The 22,563-nt window shown below is 47.7% G+C and overlaps 1 protein-coding gene and 1 long non-coding RNA gene across 2 annotated transcripts in view; one reads left to right on the top strand and one right to left on the bottom strand.

Moving 5' to 3' along the window:
• Nucleotides 1-22,563, top strand: part of ACTN3 (actinin alpha 3) — a 41,581-nt gene that overhangs the window by 10,699 nt on the left and 8,319 nt on the right. Inside the window, exons 2-12 of the mRNA XM_079956575.1 lie at nt 10,189-10,303; nt 10,652-10,771; nt 11,505-11,591; nt 12,729-12,816; nt 14,643-14,721; nt 15,272-15,353; nt 16,066-16,151; nt 17,966-18,058; nt 18,478-18,708; nt 19,603-19,750; nt 21,100-21,250. Coding sequence (XP_079812701.1) covers nt 10,189-10,303; nt 10,652-10,771; nt 11,505-11,591; nt 12,729-12,816; nt 14,643-14,721; nt 15,272-15,353; nt 16,066-16,151; nt 17,966-18,058; nt 18,478-18,708; nt 19,603-19,750; nt 21,100-21,250 — 1,280 coding nt within the window. The remainder of the gene's footprint in view (nt 1-10,188; nt 10,304-10,651; nt 10,772-11,504; nt 11,592-12,728; nt 12,817-14,642; nt 14,722-15,271; nt 15,354-16,065; nt 16,152-17,965; nt 18,059-18,477; nt 18,709-19,602; nt 19,751-21,099; nt 21,251-22,563) is intronic.
• LOC307205150 lies at nt 1,973-22,560 on the bottom strand. Its single transcript, XR_013833916.1, has 3 exons — nt 21,514-22,560; nt 5,826-5,920; nt 1,973-2,063 (listed from the first exon to the last, which is right to left on the bottom strand). It is a non-coding gene; the product is annotated as an uncharacterized lncRNA (long non-coding RNA).

Genomic DNA, 22,563 nt, shown 5'->3' with positions numbered 1-22,563 from the left:
CTTCCCTGATGCTGCCACATTATTGCCATCCTGAGGGGCTATAGGGCAACAAAAGTGGGACAAAAATTAACCAGAACATTTGTGGTATTAGAAAGTTACAAGATTTCACTAGGGAGTTGTGCAATATACACTGATAAGAAATGAAGCAAGATGCCTGCCCCAAAACATTTGCAGGCACAAAGAGTATCGAAAATGAGATCACGTGTGACTGCCCTGATAGTATAATGAGCAGAAATAGACACATAATAAAAATGATCAGGGGTACAGCATGGACCGGCTAATATCAATGTTCTCACCAAAATGAATATATGGATTATGGATGTAAATAAACCAGGAAAAACAAAACACAGGGCAGTAGCTGAACCAGTATTTGATTTGCTGGTGTGTACTATGGTCAATAGGGACGCAGGTGGCGCTGTGGGTTAAAGCCTCAGCGCCTAGGGCTTGCCGATCGAAAGGTCGGCGGTTCGAATCCCTGCGGCGGGGTGCGCTCCCGTTGCTCGGTCCCAGCGCCTGCCAACCTAGCAGTTCGAAAGCACCTCCGGGTGCAAGTAGATAAATAGGGACCGCTTACCAGCGGGAAGGTAAACGGCGTTTCCGTGTGCGGCTCTGGCTCGCCAGATGCAGCTTTGTCACGCTGGCCACGTGACCCGGAAGTGTCTCCGGACAGCGCTGGCCCCTGGCCTCTTGAGTGAGATGGGCGCACAACCCCAGAGTCTGTCAAGACTGGCCCGTACGGGCAGGGGTACCTTTACCTTTACCTTTACTATGGTCAATACAACTGAGAAGACAGGAGAAGCTGGGCCAAGCCCACGACTGAGGGGCAGAGTGTGAGCTTTTTTTCTATCTGATGTCTGCCCTCCCCCTAATAGTGCAAACCTCTACCCGCTTATCTGTGAGTATGTGCCATTGAATTAAATGGGATTTACTTATGAGTAGGCATGCAAAAAGGATTGTACTGTGCACTGTCTTAGGCCAGCAGAATGAGGAACCCTTTTCCTGTTTGAGGGTCAGATTCCCTCATGGCCAACGTTTTGGGAGCCACGTGGCAGGGCTGGAACAACAGATGCCAACCTGACCTTTGCCACATTCCAGGCAGACAAAAGTCAAAGGTTTCTACACACATACACACGACACCCCACACCTCTTTGCACCCTCCATCAAGGCAAGCCATAAGCATTCTCGCAGGCCAAAGCATTCAGGGAGGGCATGGAACAGGGCAGGGGTGTGTGTGGCCTGGAGAGACTCCTGAGAGTCAGAGAGTGCTGGAGGGCCGCATTTGGCCACTGGGCCCAAGGTTCCCCACCCCTGATGTGGTCTGTTGATTGCATAAGCTTATACCGCATCAAATTTCTCAGCAAAACTTTGCAGAACTGCCTAAGTGCCAGAATCAATGTTTTACATGCCACAGCCCTTGTGTGCAGCAGTATAGGTGCAGGAGAATTGTGGCACATTTATGTGCCAGCTTCAGATTTCTACGTAACAGGGTAACCAGATGCCTGGGATTTTTCCAAACTTTTAAGATGGTTATACCCGCCTCTTTTTCAGCCTCTCCCACTGATCTATCACACTCCCACAGTTCAGATGTACTGGACTTTTCAGGCAAGGGTGGCACTTTGCCTAGGCTCATCCTCAGAACTTTGCTGGAGAAAAACCAGGCTTGGCCAGGTGGGAATCAGCTGTACAACAAAAGCTGTTATGCACACCTAATTTCCCCCCCTGCCTGCCCATGTTGTCTGGCAAACACATCAGATTAAAAATATGGCAAACCAAATCACTATTCATCAATCATTCAGTCTGACCTCCCCTCTATGGTTGCACTGACATATCCACCAGCATATAACAACAAATCATAGAATCATTTAAAAGCTAAATAGATGCATGGATGTATACCGTATATATAGAAAATTACAACTTACTGAATATTGCTCAGGCAGAGTGGCAAGGCGTCTTCAGCAGTCTTCACTGGAGAAACAATGAAGAAATGGATGCTGCAGTTGAGATTCCGGCATTGCAGGGGGTTGGACCAGATGACCCTCAGGGTCCCTTCCTGCTCTACAATTCTGTGAAAAGAAAAACAATGTGAAGATCTAACATTTCAAGAGATTTCAAAGTTCCAAGTACAGTACAGTGGTACCTCGGGTTACAGACGCTTCAGGTTACAGACGCTTCAGGTTACAGACTCTGCTAACCCAGAAATAGTACCTCGGGTTAAGAACTTTGCTTCAGGGTGAGAACAGAAATCGTGTGGCAGCAGCAGGAGGCCCCATTAGCTAAAGTGGTACCTCAGGTTAAGAACAGTTTCAGGTTAAGAACGGACCTCCGGAATGAATTAAGTTCTTAACCCGAGGTACCACTGCACATGTTCTGATCAAGATAACGTTCACAGTTCCGCACGGGCATTCTCTGTTGCATCCTACAATATCTGGTAGTAGATCTGGAACCTGGATAAATCTGTAACTCTTGAAAGCAGGCTTAAAGCAAGCATGTAGGCCTCCTCTGAACCAGTGGCGTAGTGTGGGGGGTGCAGGGGGGGCCGGCCGCACTGGGCGCAACATCTGGGGGTTAGGGTTAGGGGGCGCAAATCCACGGGTTAGGGGGTGCAAATTACTTGCCTTGCCCCGGGTGCTGACAACCCACACTACGCCACTGCTCTGAACTTCTGTGAAGCAGCCCCTCCACCTTCTTTTCCAAACAGACTTTCAGAACTGTCCCATAAGAGCAGGTTGCTGAGCACACTCTATGAAAGAGACAAGGGGACAAGGGATCAGTTGAGAGGCCCGGGGCTGGTTTTGCAATGTATCCTCCTGCTCTTCATTACAACAGCATGGCTGTTACACATGCATGGCTCTCTGGATTGTGGCCAGGATCAAGCATGTGGTGTGCACCACACTTGTGGGTGGGCGGGAAGGAACTGGCAGACCTGTTCTGCACCCACAGTGGTTCAGTCTAGTGAAGAACTGAGAAAATAGGAAGCAGGGCTGTGCAGTGCTGCTAGACCTAAGCATGTCTATTCAGAAGCAACTCCTGTTGAATTCAGTGGGGATTACTCCCAGGTAAGTCAGGTTAGGACTGCAGCTTAAAGTGTCGTGGGACTTTTTTGTATTCCCGTGGGAACCACTCAGTGGTTGGGAGAACCATGGCAGTGATGGGAGAACCAGCAGCCCTTGGGATGTTTTTGGACTCCAACTCCTATCACCCATCAGCATTGGTCATGCCAGTTGGCACTGATGGGAGTTGGACTCCAACCTTTGAAGGGCCACACAGGTTTTCCATTCTTGGGCCACGGAAAGCAAGCAGGCATTTAGATTTATATCCTCTAAGAAGCTGGAAGGGGGCGAAAAAGATTCCTCGCTACTTTATCCTCACAACAACCCTGCAGACTAGCTTAGACAGAGAGAGAAAGAGAGAACAACTGGCCTAAGGTCACCCTGTGACCTTGGTAGCCTGGTGAGAATTTTAAACTGTCTACAGTGTGGTGTAGTGGTTAAGAGCGGTAGTCTCGTAATCTGGTGAACCAGGTTCGCTTCCCCGCTCCTCCACATGCAGCTGCTGGGTGACCTTGGGCCAGTCACACTGCTCTGAAGACTCTCAGCTTCACTCACCTCACAGAGTGTTTGTTGTGGGGGAGGAAGGGAAAGGAGAATGTTAGCTGCTTTGAGACTCTTTTGGGTAGTGATAAAGTGAGATATCAAATCCAAACTCCTCCTCTTCTTCTTCTCTTCCTCCCTCCCAATGATCCTGTTGTGCCAAAATTCTGCAGTCATTTTGCAGTGAAAACCCTGCGTTTTTGCATCACCCCTCAAAACAAGTAATTGATAAATCAACCTGGGGTTCGTAGTTAACACCCCAAAATCCAACAGTGTCTGAATCGCTTTAAACCAGCCCCACATTCCAGCCCCACATACCGTAAACCAGTGGTGCCTCCTCTACATATTTGCACATCCATCCAGGCTAGCAAGGATGATTTGTCATCCTAGCTCAAGGGAACTTCCAGGTATGCAAAGGCACCCCAGGAGTACCCCAAGCAGGACCACTGAGGAATGAGAGCCTGAGAGCCAAACAGAGAGGCCTGGGGGTCCGTATCTGGCCCCCAAGCCAATGCCTGTGGTTTCTCCACCCCCCTGTGTTGGACAGTGAGAGAGGCTCCCTGCAAGGAGGTACGAGAGATCCCAGACTGCTAGGATTAAATCTGTTGGAGCCTGAATATGCAGCCGTAAATATGATTCTTGTGTTATTATTTGTAATGATACCTTTCTTCCAAGGAGCTCAAAGCAGTGTACATGGTTCTCTTCCTGCCCTCATTTTATCCTCACAATAACCCTGTGACCTAGGTCTCTGATCCCAAGGAGCGAGTGAGCTTCTTGGCTGAGTGGGGATTTGAACCCGTCTCTCTCCAGTCTAAGGCTAGCCACTGGGCCATATTGCCCCCACATAGAGCAGAATCCTAGCCAAAGTGAAATATTTTAAATTCCGATTGGTTTCAATGGGAAGACGGTGTTAAGTATGTATTTATCTCTCTCTCCTGCTGGAGTTATTGAGATATAAGGGATTACACCATACATTTAAAACGCATTTAGAGCACATGGTGCCCCCCAAAATGAATCCTGGGAACTGTAGTTTAGCCTCAACAGAACTACAATTCTCAACACCCTTAACAAGCCACAGTTCCCACGATTCTTTGGGGGAGGCTGTGTGCCACAGATGTCCCAAAGCACAATTACAAATATTTAGGGCAGTCATTTCTAGTTACACACGATTCCACAGAAGGCTGACAGTTTAACACTTTTTTTAAAAAAAGGTTTAGACTTGGGTTTAAAAATAAAACAGGATTAAATTCATTATTGGTTCAACTGGAAGCTCAGCAGAAGTGCTTGCCTTGGAGCTTAATTTATTTTGGGTTCAAAAGCCAGCTAATTCAGGTTACACAGCGGTTGCTGGGAAGCTTCCTGCAACATTCCTGTCTCGAAATTCTTGCCTCTGAGGAGTCTCTAGAAATAGACTAAAGCACAGACGCAGCTCAACTGTATTTTTATTTTTTAAAATAGACGAACCCATGCCTCTGTAAAACTGCCTATTTTTAGGAGCACGTTCTATTCTGTTTGATGCTTAAAATGCATGTCTGCACTTTTTTGGGAAAATAATAATGATGTTGTCGCTCCCTTTAGCCAGGTACGACTCAAAAGGAAAGGGGACTGGGAGGGAGAAGGAATCAGAGGATTCAGGAAAGATCTGAGGAGAGGACAAAGTGCTATGGTGTTTTTGTTTTGAGGCAGGGGTGTGGGTGTGGGTGTGTGGAATGAATGTTGCTCTTCCCCACCAGAACCTCAGGGAGCAGATTAGGCTAATACATCTAGAAAAGCAGGACTGAGCTCTTGGGTATGCTGCGAGACTATTTTAAACAGGTCAATTGCCCCTTTCCATGCTCAGCTTACTCCATCCCATTCCCACAAATCTTAACAGAGGAAGAACTGTAGCTCAGAGCACCTGCCTTGCATGCAAAATGTTGCTGGTTTAATTCCTGGTGTTTTGAGTTGGCAGCAGAGGGTGCTGGGTGCTGTAAGTCTCCCTTTCCAAATGTGCAATCCTGTATCTGTGGGGGTAGAAGAAAGTGCAAGAGAAAGATTGCCAAACCAGTTCCTTCCTCGAGGTAATGACTTTGGCTCCTTGTTAAGCATAGCGATTTAACATATCCAAAGAAGTTGCTCTGTGCCATAGAGCAAATCATTATCATTATTAAGGTTTATATACCACCCTTCGTCAAAAGATCTCAGGGCAGTTCACAGAATAAAATACAAGATAAATCACAAGTAGCCACCTCTCACCTGGCTGGTAGATGCAACCCAGAGTTCTGAGTGAGAGAGCTGGAAGCTGCAAGAGACATGCCTTGCTCTGTGGACTTGGAGCTCCCCCTGGAAACCTAAGATGTGAGACCCTCCATACTATGCTCAGTTTGTAAAGGTAAAAGTAAAGGGACCCCTGACCATTAGGTCCAGTCGCGGGTAACTCTGGGGTTGCGGCGCTCATCTTGCTTTACTGGCCGAGGGAGCCGGCATTGTCCGCAGACAGCTTCCAGGTCATGTAGCCAGCATGACTAAGCCTCTTCTGGCGAACCAGAGCAGCGCATGGAAACGCTGCTTACGGAGCGGTACCTATTTATCTACTTGCACTGTGTGCTTCCGAACTGCTAGGTTGGCAGGAGCAGGGACCGAGCGACGGGAGCTCACCCCGTCGCGGGGATTCGAACCACTGACCTTCCGATCAGCAAGCCCTAGGCTCCCCATGCTCAGTTTGTATATAAGTATAAATAAAACCATGTCTCCTAAAGACACCACAGTCTCCACTGATCCTCATTCCAAGGAAACTGAACCCTGGGTAAGTGCAGGCACCCCTGGAATGTCTTGTTGTTGCTTGGATATTGGGGTGGCATGTAACAGCTGGCATCTCCAAACAGGGCTGTGGCACTGCCAACCTAAACAGACCAATGATCTGATGGGATAAGGCAGCTTCCTAGTTTAACATGAGGGTTCTAGCCCTCATGTTGCTGTTTCCAATAAATAAATGGCCCCCAACCCATTTTTACTATCTAGCGCTTCATAGCCATCTTCTGGTGTTTAGCTGCTCGTTTTTAAAGAAAAACACAACAGCAGGTTGTAAGGACCATTCTAATGTGGTTTCCACACATTTGCCCATTCCTCCGGAACTGCCGTCCTTTGTTCATGTGCATTTTTTGGAGAATCCAGACAATATCCTGATTCTGGTGCTTTATGAGTTGTCCTCCCATATTTTCCCCCCTAGACCTGGTTTTGGAAATTGCATGTTATGATAGAACACAACAAAAGCCGACTCATTAAAGGGCATTTTATACCTAATCAAAAAAACGCAGTACCGGGTAGAGCAAAAAACCAAACCAATTCAACAAACAATGAATGCAATTCAAGACCAATTCATAGCAATTCAAATATCAGAAACAGGTGCTGAGCACCAGCTGTGTGCCAGCAGAACCCCCAGACTCTAAAGCTGTTGGAAATGTTGTGCTGACTCCCAGTTCCTAGAACAGATGGAGAAATATATATTTTCCCAGAGGGGCCATTTATCAGTGGTGCATATGGTCATAAGCAAAAATGGGTGGAGCAAGTGTACATTTCACATGTGTACAGCAGGGTAGCTTCTATCAACACACTTCCCCCTCTCTCTCCCTCATCTAGGCAAACAAGGAGCGTTGTCAGAGCTCAAGGACACATTCCAGCCAGGCATAAACACTCACCGAAGACGCAAAGCAGAGCTAGTGGGGTGCATGGGTTGGGGGAGAAGGGGTGCGGTCTGAGGAAAGTTGCTTGGGTAACTGCCTTACAGGGCTGTTGTGGAGATTAATTGTGGAGGGAGAAAACCACGTGCACCACTCCGAGCTCCTCGGAGGAAATGCTGGAATGTAAACGCAATTAATAAAATAACAATAAATAGGGGAGAAGTTGGGAGGGCTGCATTTGGCCCCTGACCCCAAGAGTTCCCATCTCAAACCACTGCTCAGTTCAGATTTTCCAGATTCTGTTTTGTCTGGTCATTGGACGTGTAATTCTAGAGGCCTGCCTGAGTTACATGCACACACAAATGTTTATACAGTATCAGCTATATGCCAGGTTAATCGCCATGGCTTCTCCCAAAGGATTCTGGGAATTGTTGAATTGGAGGCGAAGTTTCCCCTAACCCCATTACTACCACTGTGGGCCCCACAATATCCTTGGACTGAGGAGACCTCTGTTAAATCCTTGAAGTGTAGTCAGTCCCTAGGTAAGAGTTTAAAGGGAGTGTGCACAAGGTAATGCGGAGAAAGGGCGGGGTTCAGAGTGTACACCTGAACACCCATTTTAATCTGAAACTGAACCCAGAACCAGGCAGTCACACAATGCAACAAACACAAGGTGGCTTACGATACAGTAATGTAAAATGATACAACAAACAAAACAAAATGCAGCAACAATTGATCCAATTGATCCTGACTCCCTCCTTTGGCAATCTTTACAAAATTTTAGTTTATGGTTGCCATCAATTTTGATTTTAATTAATTTTTATAATGTTTTTATAATGTTGCACTACTTTAGTGTTGTTAGCCGCCCTAAGCCCGGCTTCGGCTGGGGAGGGCGGGATGTAAATAAAATTTATTATTCTTATTATTATTATTAATTGCCAGCTGGAGCTGCTTGTTGTGACAGCCTGCCATGTGCCTGCCATCGCCACGTCCTGCACTGTACGCTCTCTGCTGTACACAAGCTCAGTGCCCTGGGATGGTCAGGAAACACTGCTCTTCCCCCATCCTTCCCATTCTGTTGGCGCCAGGTGGCTGGCCATAAATATATTCTGCAGACTCAGGGCATTGCATGAAACTTGCTTCATTGCAGGCACCTTGAGGGCCAGGTCTAAATTTGGCCAGGCACCGGGGTGGGAGGCAGGGGAGCTGAGATCAGGATGCTGCGGAATGAACTGAAGGCAATGTATGATCCCATATGCTCCAATTGGACCTGTTTAGTCATATTTCACACACAGAGAGGAACATACCCACTACTTCTCCAAAAACAGGGAACTCCCAGCCAGTCACCTGCTTCCCCGAATAGCTGGATGTATTTATTTTTTACCATGATTTAGAAACCAATCACCCAGGATGTGCTAGCCTCATAGCGGTGTCGGTTTAACACCTGCCTGCCAAGTATAAATGTTGTGTACAGTATCTTTATTTGAATGATCGCATGCCCTCCAACTTTTCTATGATGAAAATAAAGATGTCCTATTCTATGTCATCATCACCATCATTTTATGATTTATACCCTGCCCATGTGACTGGCTTGCCCCAGCCACTCTGGGCAGATTCCAACATGTATAAAAAACAATAAAACATCAAACATTTAAAAAATCTTCCCTATATAGGGCTTCCTTCAGATGTCTTCTAATGTTTGTATAGTTACTCATTTTGCTGGCTCATACCTTCCAACATTTATCTGATGAAAATAGGAACATCCTAAGGAAAGATGGGGCATGCCAGGATCAACTGGGATGGCTTCTGTAAATCCAGCACTGTCCCTAGAAAATGGGGACACTTGGAGGGTCTGATATCTAGATGTATTTATTTTTTTACCTAGGGCTGCCATATGTCCAGGTTTTCCCAGACATGTGCAGAAATTGTGCAGGAAAATGGCGTCCGGGTGGATTTTCGGCAAATTGGCAAAATGTCTGAAAAACCCAGACACATGAAAGGGGGGTGTTTATATATATATATATATATTTAATCATTTGAAAATTCGAAAAAGGCCAAAAATAAAAAAGCTCAACAACTTCGTCCAGATTTTCACTTTGGGGAATATGGCAACCCTTTAAAAACAAAGCACTCCAACACCCAAGCTGTGCTGGTCTCATGGCAGTGTCGGTTTAGTGCCCACCTGCAAAGTCTAAATGGAGTGTTTCAGTATCTTCACCAGGAAATAGCTAGATACTCCTTCTAGAAGGGGGGAGATATTCTGGATAAGGGGCATTCCTTCCTGCATCTCCACCCCATTCTAAGTACCGTAAGCAAGGAGTCTGTATGTAAAGGACAATAGATTGGCAGCTTTAGCGAAGCTGGAAAAGGACATCATTAAGAAGACCCATTTGGTCCAGCATCTCATCCTCACAATGGTCAACCAGATTCCCCCAGGGAAGTCCACAAGCATGGCCTGTGTGCAACAGTGTTCTCCTTGCATTGGAGATCCCCAGAAACTGATATGCAGAGGCTGAGTCGCTCTTTAGTTGAATATAACCCTCAGTAATTACGGTGTGCATGTTTTATTTATTTGTTTAAGGCATGGGTAGACAAACTAAGGCCCAGGGGCTGGATCTGGCCCAATCAGATGATCTGGGAATCAGCATATTTTTACATGAGTAGAATATGTCCTTTAATTTAAAATGCATCTCTGGGTTATTTGTGGGGCATAGGAATTTGTTCATTCCCCCCCCCAAAAAAAAATATAGTCTGGCCCCCCACAAGGTCTGAGGGACAGTGGACCAGCCCCCTGCTGAAAAAGTTTGCTGACCCCTGGCTTAAGGCATCTTTATGCTGCTTAATCATTAGCATTTCAATGCAATCATCATAAAAACAGAGGTGTGATGTGTATGGGTATTCGGTGACTCAGTTGACCATTGCCATTGTGTTTCCTGCAGACATTCACAGCCTGGTGTAACTCTCACTTGAGGAAGGCAGGAACGCAGATCGAGAACATTGAGGAAGATTTCCGGAATGGCCTGAAGCTCATGCTTCTGCTGGAGGTGATTTCAGGTATTAAAAAAAAAAAAAAGCTTGGCAAGGGTGATGATCTGTGGAGCTGCCCAGGGGCAAGAAATGTGAAGCGGAGAGGTTGAGGCAAAATTCGCAAGTCACCAACACAATAAAACTTTTACAATTTGTTCAACTTCTGTCTAAGACTCCAAATCACCAAGTGCCAGGATCTGCTACATTTAATTGGAGTTAGCAGTTGGTCTGTTGCAACCTCCCTTGTGATGTTTCATTTTGAAATCTTTAAGATAATATATTAGTTTCCTGTTGATAGTGTTGCTTTGAACGAATACTTTATATTTGACTCTCCCTCATCCTCCATCTTCCCTCCTCTTCCTTTTCTCCCCAAAGGTGAAAGGTTGCCAAAGCCAGATAAAGGGAAGATGCGCTTCCACAAGATCGCCAATGTCAACAAGGCACTAGACTTCATCGCCAGCAAGGGGGTCAAGCTGGTATCTATTGGTGCTGAGGGTGAGTGTTTTGTTTGGGAACTCATTCCAGAGGGCTGGAGATGTAACACTAAAAGCCTGGTTTGTAGTGCATGCTAAGCACATCTCTGGGGCATGTAGTGCTCTCAGAGCCAGGAGTAGCCACATGGTGCTATCCAGATGTTGTTTTTCAACTCCCATCATCCCCAGCCAGCACGGCCAATGATCATGGATGCTGAAGAACAGGTGTACATGGGGATGAGGTCGTTCCTTAGGTTAAGCTGTTGAGGGCTTTAAATGCTAAAAGCAAAAGCTTAAACTGCATATTGGCAACCAGTACAGCCCTCTGAGCAGATGGATGTCCCACTCAACAGCACTACCTTTAAAGGTAAATTGCAAGGTCCCCTTCAAAGATCTGTACTGGAACTGGTACAATTTAGCTTATTCATAAACAATCTGGAGTCAGGGTGAGCAGCGAAATGGGTAAAAGAGTGGATAGTACCAAATTATTCAGCCTGGCAAAACTCAAAAAGTGGTACATAAATAAGCCCAATAATGACTGAATCCAGACTTGCTTGTCAGATGTTTTGGACAGACATCCTTCCCCAGGTTGTGCCCCCACAGAAGGAGATTATATCTCCAAACATGTTTGGAATCCCTTTGGTGAAAATCCATGTCTCATTTGTGTGGTTTTGTTGAGACAACTGAAACGATGCAGGTCTTACCCCAAACACTGTGGTTCTCTAAGCTCCCTCCATCCCCTCCTGCTTTTCCAGAAATCGTGGATGGGAACCTGAAGATGACTCTGGGCATGATCTGGACAATCATCCTTCGATTTGCCATCCAGGACATCTCAGTGGAAGGTGAACACAAGGGCACACAAGCCCCTCGCAGCATCCTGGTCTGCTTTTTTAAGGGAAGAGCTGTTGACTCGCTTGCTTTGCATACAGAACATCCTGGGTTCAGTCCCCAGTGGCATCTGCCAGTCAGTATAGACAATACTAAGCCAGACAGACCAAGGGTCTAACTCAGTACAATGCAGCTTCTCCTAGGACCCAAGTGGAAAAGGGAACAGGACCAGCTTAAAGTCCCATAGATAAGAAGCCCTCGTCCTTTTTGCCATGGTCCTCACTGCCTTTTCCCTTGTCCTCTTCTTTCTGACCGCAATATGCGCTGCTGCAAAGGAGCAGGCAGGGAAGGTAGAGGCAGCGGCTGCTTCATCTCTCACTCTGGCCTTTGCTCAGAAAAGGGAGCAACGCCCAGGCAGATCAGCAACCAGGCCAGAATGGGGAGCCTCCTACTCTGGTGTGCCCCCGCCTGGCAGCTGACCAACAATGACAGTCTCTGGGGATGGTCTCCCTGCGCCCCTCCATTGCAGAAGGTCCCAAGCTCAACTCCCAGCACCACCAGTTAAATCCGCCATGTGTCAGGAAAGGATGTCCTCTGCTGGGAATCCTGAAAAGCCACTGGCAATGGCAATGGGAATGGGCCACCCTGCAATAGGTGGGCAGGCTGGCATGGCTTAGTGGTGCTGGAGCAAGTGCATTGCAGTAAGGTGTAATGATGGGAAAGAAGAAGAAGAGGAGGTTTGGATTTGATATCCCGCTTTATCACTACCCTAAGGAGTCTCAAAGAGGCTAACATTCTCCTTTCCCTTCCTCCCCCACAACAAACACTCTGTGAGGTGAGTGGGGCTGAGAGACTTCAGAGAAGTGTGACTGGCCCAAGGTCACCCAGCAGCTGCATGTGGAGGAGTGGGGAATTGAACCCGGTTCACCAGATTATGACTCCACCGCTCTTAACCACTACACCACACTGGCTGAGACTTTGACTGAGACTTTGGAGAGTTGCTGTCAGTCAATAGTAGAAAATGACATCTACTCTGAGTGGAAAAGAGTAAACAAGAGCCAGTGTCCCTGCCGGGTATCGAAGTAACTCCTGGGTCTTAGCCAGCACAGAGGGTCCATTGCCTGAGCCTTCCTTCCTTCCTTTCTTTCCAGAAACCTCAGCCAAGGAGGGGCTGCTGCTGTGGTGCCAGAGGAAGACTGCTCCCTACCGGAATGTCAACGTGCAAAACTTCCACATCAGGTATGAGGCAGGTGGGGGGGGGTCACACACAATTTGGGGTCAGCTGCATTCATTGTTTGCTACACGCTTACAAGTGCACAGGCTGTGCATAGTGAAAGAGGGACAAGATTTCTATGCAGCCAGGATACAAGAAGAGGAGGAGGAATAAGAAGAATTGAATCATAGGATTGTAGAGTTGGAAGGTACACCAAGGGTCATCTAGTCTAACCCCCTTTGATGCGGGAATCTCAGCCAAAGCATCAATGGCAGGTGCTTTTATTTGACAAATAAAATTATGGCAAATGATTTTTGTTAGTTTGTTGAATTGGATTTCTAGCCCACCCTTCCCAGGGCGGCTTACAGCAATAAAACACCTAACTATGAAACAAATGCAATAGTTACAATGGCAGAACAAGAAAAAGTGTAAAATAGTTCAAATGAAAAGCAATTCTGTGTATAAACAAACCCCAATATTTTAAAAACCCTTCCATATATAAAAACAGAGCTGAGGCAGTAGAGCCATGGGAGTCTTAATCTCAGGGCTGAGGGTTCAAACCCCACATTGGGCAAAAATATTCCTGCATTGCAGGGGGTTGGACTAGATGACCCTCGTGGTCCCTTTCAGCTCTACAGTTCTATGATTCTATGGCACTTGCCTGATAGGTTAATGGGAGGGAGGTGTTGTGGGGATTAAATGAGGAGGCGGACCATCTGCACTACCCTGAGCTCCTCAGATGAAAAAGGCAGGATAAAAATGCAACAAAATAAATAAACTTTCTGTCTGCTGACAACAGAATTCCCTAAAGGAAAACGGGGTGGGATTGGGGTGGGGGACAGTCAGGGCTTTGTCCCTGGTTCTGTTCAGTGTGAGAAGCCTCCCCCAGTTCCCAGTTCTGCCTGCTTTGAGGCAAAAGAGCTTTTGCAGAACCCCAACTCTGCAATAGGGACATTTAAACATAAATAAATACCACACCTACCAGCTGGATTCAGCATTTGTTTGCTGGCTTGAAACTGATGCAGCATAGCCCCCTGGCATGGAGGAACAACACCAGAGCTGGGTGCCAAAAGGGACTTAGCTTCTAGACTAATTTCCTGCAACCAGCCTCCTCTGCCCAGAGGGCAACAGGGCCAATGTTCATGCAGGAAGAAGGAAGCCAGTTCTCGCCAGGGGACCCCTTTGCTCAGCCCGAGGGCCACATTCCTTTCAGGACAACCTTCTGAGGGCCACACGCCCATGTTGGGCAGAGCCAGAGGCAAATGTGGCTGGAGCATTGGATGAATATTATTATTATTTATTAAATTTCTATGCCGCCCTTCATCTGAGAGCGGTTTACAATATAAAAACACAAAAAATGCATAACATAGTGACAAAGAAAAACAGTGCCCTCTTCCTACAGCTTAAAAAAGACCATCAATTGTTTAATTAGCCAAAGGCCTGGGAGAAGAGGAAAGTTTTTGCCTGGTGCCTAAAGATATGTAGGGACATGTTTCAGCCAGCCAAAAGCATCCCAGGAAGGCGCAAAGCAGGCCTGTTGAGGGACATGGTTTGGGGAGAGTTCCCGGGCCGCATAGAGAGGCCTGGAGGGCCGCATCCGTTCCCTGAGCCTGAGGTTCCCCTCCCCTCTATGGACTAGATTTGCTCCTTCCGCAATGTCTGCTTCTGTTCCTCCCTTTTCCTCTTCATTTGCCCCCTGTGCCTTTCCATACCTGGATGGGGCAGCTGCCATTTCTCTGACAAAGGATGTTGAACCAAAGCTGGAGGCCACCCAGACCCAGCTGAAGAGACCCAGGACTCACTCATTCACTCTTTCCCTCTTCTCTCTCCATGCCCGCGTGCTGCCCACCAGCTGGAAGGATGGCCTGGCACTCTGCGCCCTGATCCACAGGCACCGCCCTGACCTCATTGACTATGCCAAGCTCAGAAAGGTGCTGTCTTCCTCTTGCGTCTTCCTGGCTGCTCCCATTCCTTTCAGGCTCTCTGCGTGCAATCTCTGCAGTGTCTGCTGGCATCTTTGTCCTTTGAGTCAACCTGTGATTTCCAGCACCCGTCCCTCCCGCCCTGCCAATCACCCAGCTAGAGCAAATAGGACTCTCCTTGTGGCGCTTATTGCCAGCAATCCGACCCCTGTGTGTCTGGGCCCAAAGATCCACTGCTTTGTCCCTGTCCCCCATTATGGAGGGCATTTTGCTAAGGGTGTAGCTCAGTGGCTGAGAGTCTGCTTTGCATGCAGAAGGCTGTAGGTTCAGTTCCTGGTGTCACCAGTTTAAAAGATGAGATAGAATGGGGGAGACTTGTCTTGATAGATAAAGTCTTGGCAGCACAAAGCAGCTTTTTATAGCCATAGTTAGTTCAGCATGAGCAGCAATACGTTAGGGGCTGTTCACCTTCCGACTCATCCTCACCTGTAACCCTGCCAGCTACTCCCTGCCATGGTGTAGCGACTCACTCTGAGCAACTGTGTCTGTCTGTCCACAGGATGACCCCATTGGGAATCTCAACACAGCCTTTGAGGTGGCTGAGAAGTACCTGGATATCCCTAAGATGCTGGATGCAGAAGGTGAGGAGCCAGGCACCATGTGTGTGTTTCTGTTTGAGTGAGAGAGTTGGAAGGGACCCTGAGGATCTCTAGTCCACAGTTTCAAAAACATGGTTCTCCAGCTGTTTTGGGGTTACAACTCCCATCATTCTTAGCTAGCAGGACCAATGGTTGGGGATTATGGGAACTGTAGTCCAAAAGCAGCTGGATACCCAGGTTTGGAAAACCCTGCTCTAATCCAACCCCCTGTAATGCAGGAATACGCAGGAATATATCCCATATGGGAATCAAACCTGCAACCTTGGTGTTATCAGCACCATGCTCTAGAATTGTAGAGTTGGAAGGGACCACGAGAGTCATTTAGTCCAACCCTCTGCAGTGCAGGAATCTTTCGCACAGCTTGGGGCTCGAACCTACAACCCTGAGCTTAAGAATCTCAGCTCTACCAACTGAGCTCTCTTGCTCTTGTCGAAATATCAAATTAAGAGTGATTTTTCTCCATTGTAGCTGTATTCCAGAGCGAGTGGTACCTAGCGTTCAGTGTAAGATTTTGGGCTGTTTTCCTTTGAATTGTAATTACCATTTTGAATTGCCAGGGTGGTATATAAGACCAATTCTCTTGGCAATGTATCTCCATTTGCGCCATCAATATAATTCAGTAGCATTAGCAAGTAGCCCTCTCTATTGAGCGCCTCGCTGCTCTCCTCCTTCAGCTTTTGTCTTCTTCCCACAGATATTGTCAACACCCCCAAACCAGACGAGAAAGCCATCATGACCTATGTCTCCTGCTTCTACCACGCCTTTGCAGGGGCAGAGCAGGTAAGCAAAAAGAAGCGGTAGCAGCATTTCCCCCTGGGTCTACATATCTGCAGCAGAGAACTATGCTAGCCCAGTTCCTTCTTCCTTTTAGAATCAGTGAACTGGGGGTCTTCTATGACAACCCACTGCTCAGTGCAGGATGCAGCTAAAGCATCCCTAACAGGCTGCCATCAAGACACAGCATAACTGCCTCCAGCAAAGGAGAGCTTGAAGGAATGGGTTTCCCAAACCCAAAACTGACTGTGCAGGCAGTTTTAAACTGCACCAAAATTCCCATTTCTCCTTAGCTAAAATGCATAAACTTTAGCCGTTGAGCAAATGCAAAACAAGAACACAGCTCTCTCCCTTATCAGTTTGACGGCAAGACTGGCCTTGACTTTACCAGTAGAACAGACACAGACATATCTTATGTCCTGACCACAAATGACGCAGAGACCCAAGTCTGGGACTAACGCCAGAGCACGTTCTCGGAAGTAGTGACCTCTTGCACCAAGATAGGAGTAGGAACAGGAATATCCTTTTATGGTCAGGAGTGCAGGAAGGAAATCCCTTTTATGGTTAAGAGTGCCAGAGCAGGAACATATGTGATGTCAACCTGCGTATACAAGCTGACGTGGCTGGAGAAGGGGGAGAGGATGTCTAGAGGATATAAATACTGCATGAAACTTATCATTTCTTTGGACTTGCTGTGGACTTGATCACGCAAGTGCCTTCTGCTATCCGGAGAGCAGAATAAACTCTTTCTTTGAACCAACTCGGTGTCATTTTGACTTCCTTCCTCCTGTCCCGGAGCAATGCAGAACCAATGCAGAACATTTCTACTGTGCAGGCAGTTTTAAACTGCACCAAAAAAATTCCCCATTTTGGGGGGGAATTTTTTTGGTGCAGTTTAAAAACTGCCTGCACAGTCAGTTTTGGGGTTTTGGGAAACCCATTCCTTCATTCCCTCCTCCAAGGCACTGGCTGGTATTCTCATGCCAGTGCTATAATCACTAATAACAGTGATACACTTTTTAGACATGCATCATTTTGCGACATATTAATTCAGTTTTACTAGCAAACTGGAGGTTAAACTTTCCAGCCCCAGGAGGAGTATGGGGAGTGTTCACGCAACACACCTATACACTGCAGCTGACACACTAATATGTCACAACACACAGTTTTGAAAGCTCTGCATTAAAGCTACTTACCCACTAATCCCATTGTGCAGCCAGAGTGAAGCACAGATGCTGAGCCCTAGGCAAGTAGATTTGATAAATGTACATAGTTTGTTTTGGAATTTGAGGTTGCATCATGGGAAGTTGTTTTTTATTTTATTTTTTGCTTCTGTAAATAATTTTTATTCATTTTCCAATTTAAAAAAACATTCATATTAATAACAAATCAAGCCAAATCTTACCACATTCAAAACCAAAAAACAATAGAGTCAGAATTAAATAATTTCAATGGGACGTCCCATGGTTTGGATTTCAAGAGCTAATGTCCATCATTTATTTTCTGCTTTCTTCTTTATTACTTCCAAGTTTTCCAATCCTGATATTGACCATCCTCTACTCTCAGTCAGTCAGTCGCTGGTATAACTCTCTATCTTGTTTTGTTTAATGATTCTATATTTCTATAATCACATAGGAGGCAAATTTTTGTACCATGGGAAGTTTTTAAAGCTCTGAATGCCCTGGCATGTCTTTCACTTGATGCCCACCAACTCCCAGTCTAATCTAGATGATCTCTTTATGCTTCCTCCCTGCCCACAGCTCTTTGGTGTTGTTATTTACTATTCCCATTTCTAACCAGCAAGTGCATTTCTCTTCCAGGCTGAGACAGCAGCCAACAGGATCTGCAAGGTGCTTGCTGTCAATCAAGAGAATGAAAAGCTGATGCAGGAGTATGAGAAGCTGGCCAGCGAGGTATCTTGAAACTACCCGCGCGGAAGTCCCCAAAAGCAATGCCCCTTTCACATCTCCAGGCCAATTCCTTCCTACCAGGAAACAGAGCACTGAACTCAGAAGCAAAATTCCTGGGTTCATTTCACAGGGTCCAACCTGTCCCAGCATTTAATGCTTGTTTGCTTACTTCCCTTGAAGCTTTCGTGGGTCGGTGGGAGGGGAATCATAGATCCACACTTGCACTGCTGTTGCATCCAAGTTGGGTCATGGCAGCAACCCAAAGATATGGTAAAAGATTAAGACGTGGGCCCCCAAAATGGTTGTTTGGGCTAAAGGTGGGCTACTAGGTCTCAAGAGGTTGGCAGCATACAAGACAGCATGTCTCGATTCCGCAGCCCCAAACAGCCAACTAAAGCCACCTTCTGTTTCTTCCCGGTCAGCTCCTGGAATGGATCCGGCGCACCATCCCATGGCTGGAGAACCGCGTGCCAGAGAAAAGCATGAGCGCCATGCAGCGCAAGCTGGAGGACTTCCGGGACTATCGACGCGTGCACAAGCCACCCCGCGTGCAGGAGAAATGCCAGCTGGAGATCAACTTCAACACTTTGCAGACAAAACTGCGCCTCAGCAACCGCCCGGCCTTCATGCCCTCCGAGGGGAAGATGGTCTCTGTAAGTCACAGGGCGGCAGGTGGGCATAGGGCAGGCGGGGGATGAGAAACAAAGCTCCACAGAAGATGGCTGAAATAAAACCATCCTTGCTTGCCAGTCTGAAAAAGCAAAAGCAGTGACAGAGCCAGTCTTCCCTTGGGAGGCTGTTCCAAGTGATAGCTAGTCAATTGGATCTTAATTAAGCTTGGGGGTCCCAATGGCAGTGGCGTAGCGTGGGGGGTGCAGGGGGGCCGGCCGCACCGGGCACAACATCTGGGGGGGGAGCGCGCTCACACTCACAGCTCTCTGCCCCCTGCTAAAATCCACGGGTTAGGGGGCGCAAATTACTTGCCTTGCCCCGGGTGCTGACAACCCACGCTACGCCACTGCCCAATGGAGACAGTAAACTGTGTCCAAGGGAGTGGAAAGTGGTTTGAGGTGGGAGGGGTCATTCCATTGATTCCCAACAAGAATCAGGCCCATGGGCCAGATCCAGTTCCCTACCCTGCTCTGCACAAACAGGTATTGTAAGGTTTTGAAACGTTTCTGTTTAACAGAGGCTAAAAATTGGGGTGAGTGCACAAGCTCCTGGTCCCCAGCCAAGTGTTTACAATGCCGTGCATTGAGCCAGGGGGTGTCAAGAGTGGGGACAGATGTGGCTGTAGGCTATGAGCCCAAGTGCCAGGAAGGATCTCTTTCCCATGTTTCTGCCTGGGCACCAGCTCCTGGTGGGCACAGCTGCAGGCCCTGCCACTTTGAGGGGAGATTCGAATAGCTGTAGAGTTGGAAGGGACCGTGAGGGTTCATCCAGTCCAACCTCCTGCAATGCTGGGCTCGAACCCACGACCCTGAGATTAAGGAGCCTCATGCTCTACCGACTGAGCTAGGCTGAAGCTGCCCTCTGTTTGCCTGCAGGATATTGCAAATGCCTGGAAGGGGCTGGAGCAGGTTGAGAAAGGCTATGAGGAATGGCTGCTGACCGAGATCAGGCGCCTGGAGCGCCTGGACCACCTGGCTGAGAAATTTAAGCAGAAAGCCACCCTGCACGAGACCTGGACCAGAGGTAACCTGACCGCAATTGAGCCCCTCCCTCTATTCCAGGGGCAGGGAACTGCTTTTATATCAAAGGTTCCTTTCCCTTAGGGGAAAACTTTTTGGAACTACATGCCAGGGGTGGGTGGGGCCAAAAGTAGGCAGGGCCAGAGCTAGCAGTGGGCCACTCATTTTCTTTCTGCCTCCCAATCCACTATCCTCCCGCCGCCTTACATTCTCTTTCACATGTTTTTTAAGCCTAATTATGGATAGATTTTCAGGACAGTAGTGTTGAAGTAAGAGTAGCAAAAACACAGCTAAGAAGCTCGATTTGTTTATATGACTGACACCCTTCTTTGGAAATTAAACCAATGCCCAGACTTTAACATTCAAAAGCTTCCATTGCAGAAAACTATACAGATAAATTAAAACATAATGTTTTCAGTTAGGCCACGCCATGCAGCTCCTATGAGCAATTCCAACTTTTTGCCTTCTCCTGCAGCTTTGCTCCCTTTTCTTTCAAGCAGAGAAGTGCTCCAACCCTCTATTCAACTTAACAGTGTTCACAGTGGATTCTAAAACACAATCATCTCGCTTCACGTAAAACAGAGCCTCTCCTTCACTAGATACCTCCCATGTGATCAGTGTTAGCCAATCACATAAGAAATACTAGAGCACTCTAGAATCCAGTTACCAACCAATCAAATTTAATCACATGGTAATGCATAAAAGTATTTATAATTCCAACTAATTAAATTACGGTACTTAATGAGTAGTGGCAGGATTCACCTAAAAAGGTAAAGGTAAAGGGACCCCTGACCATTAGGTCCAGTCGTGACCGACTCTGGGGTTGCGGCGCTCATCTCGCTTTATTGGCCGAGGGAGCCGGTGTACAGCTTCCGGGTCATGTGGCCAGCAGGACTAAGCCGCTTCTGGCGAACCAGAGCAGCGCACGGAAACGCCATTTACCTTCCCACTGGAGCGGTACCTATTTATCTACTTGCACTTTGACGTGCTTTCGAACTGCTAGGTTGGCAGGAGCTGGGACCGAGCAACGGGAGCTCACCCCGTTGCAGGGATTCGAATCGCCGACCTTCTGATCAGCAAGTCCTAGGCTTTGTGGTTTAACCCACAGCGCCACCTGCGTCCCCAGGATTCACGTACCTCTTCCCAAAAGTTAGTGAAAGGTTCTCTTTCACTCCTTTTTGGGGAGCAAGGGGTCTGTGGGGGAGGGTTGGGGCCTAAGAGGAGAGGTCACAGGACAGATCCAAAGGCGGAGATCCCCTCTCCTCCTGTTCCATCCCACTCTTCATATTCCACTCTTTGTTGCTCTGCTCACAGTCCAGCCTCTCACTCCAGCTCTGCTTCCTCCCACCACAGGGAAGGAGGAGATGCTCTCACAGAAGGACTACGAATCGGCATCTCTGTATGAGATCAGAGCCCTGATGCGGAAGCATGAGGCCTTTGAAAGCGACTTGGCCGCCCACCAGGACCGTGTGGAGCAGATCGCAGCCATCGCACAGGAACTCAAGTGGGTGCCGAGGAGAGAGAACATTGCCCTTTCCCCCTTGAGATGAAGGTTGGGTGCTAGTTGAAGGGTCCTGGCTGCTCCCACTTCAACCCTTGGCCACCACCCCCAACCTCTCACTTCCTGAAGGCTGGAGGTTCATGGCTCAGTTCTTATGTGGGACTGGGGTAGCAATACATCTATTGCATGTCTGTCAGAATCCCAGGGATGTCTGATTTCATTGGGGTGGAAGGGAAAGGAGAGGAAAACTCCAAATACTGACTCACCTAAGAAAAGCCCATCTGTCCCAGCATCTGGTTCTCACAGTGGCCAATCAGATGTCTCTTTGAGGAAGCCTGCATGAGCACAGCAGAAACTCTCTCCACTTGTTGTACCGAGGACTATTTTTCTAGGAAAAAGAGGTGCCGGAACTCAACATTAACACCTCCTCTGTTCTCTTATAATGGCAATGTTGTCCACCTTAGAGGTACCAGGACTGAGTTCTGGAGAATTGCACCTGAAAAAAAAGTCCTGGTTATACCCAGCAACCAAATGCGCTGGGTTCCACCCAACTTTGGGGGACCCTGGCAAGCATGTGTGACGTCATACAGTAGGAGGAGACCTGCTGCAGCCGCAGGTAGACCCGGCAGGGCCTGTCATAGCTGTGGGAAGGCCCAGCGGAGCCCACTGCAAATCACAGAATATTGTGGGAGCCCAGCCCCCTCCTTCAAAATGGGGGGGCCTCAGCCCCCTGACCCAGATGACACCCCTGCCAGCAACTAGTATTTGAAAGGCCATCAACAAAAACTCCTGGGATTGTGAGGATCTGTTAAGAAAGGTTGACTCTTTGTGGAGTTTTAACTTCAACAGGGGTCTTCTTTTTTCAACTTCTCATACCAAGCAGTTATTGGTGAATTTTGGGAAGAGCTGCAAGAATTTAAAAAGAGAGTCTTTGGAGGGCCTCCACAAGTCCCTCATCCTTCTCTTAAAGGACTGCCGAGATTCTCAGGTTGCAGAATGCTTGTCTTGCCAGCCCCACAAATGTGTAGGCCTTCTTGAACTTTTTTAATTTCACTATTGTGCTCCATTGAAAGACAACCTTGGTGTGAGCAATGATGGGTTCTACGCTTAAAGTGGTCACATAGTTTTCCTGTTGCATGGCCTTTGGGTGGCTGATTTCCCAATTGTCGCGGTCCCTTGGCTGGGGTGAAGTCAGCCTCCTCTTCCAGACTTGTGGGTGGGTGATGGGAAAGGAAAGGTGTCCGTTCTGATGCTCTCCTGCGGGTGGGGAAGTCCATAGCCTCAGCTATGCGCCCATAATCCTTGTGGCCCTTCAC

This window comes from Podarcis cretensis (genome assembly GCF_951804945.1).
Source record: "Podarcis cretensis genome assembly, chromosome: 16".
Taxonomy (NCBI): Eukaryota; Metazoa; Chordata; class Lepidosauria; order Squamata; family Lacertidae; genus Podarcis; species Podarcis cretensis.
The sequence above is the reverse complement of the archived record's forward strand: the minus strand, read 5'-3'. Positions and strand labels throughout refer to the sequence as shown.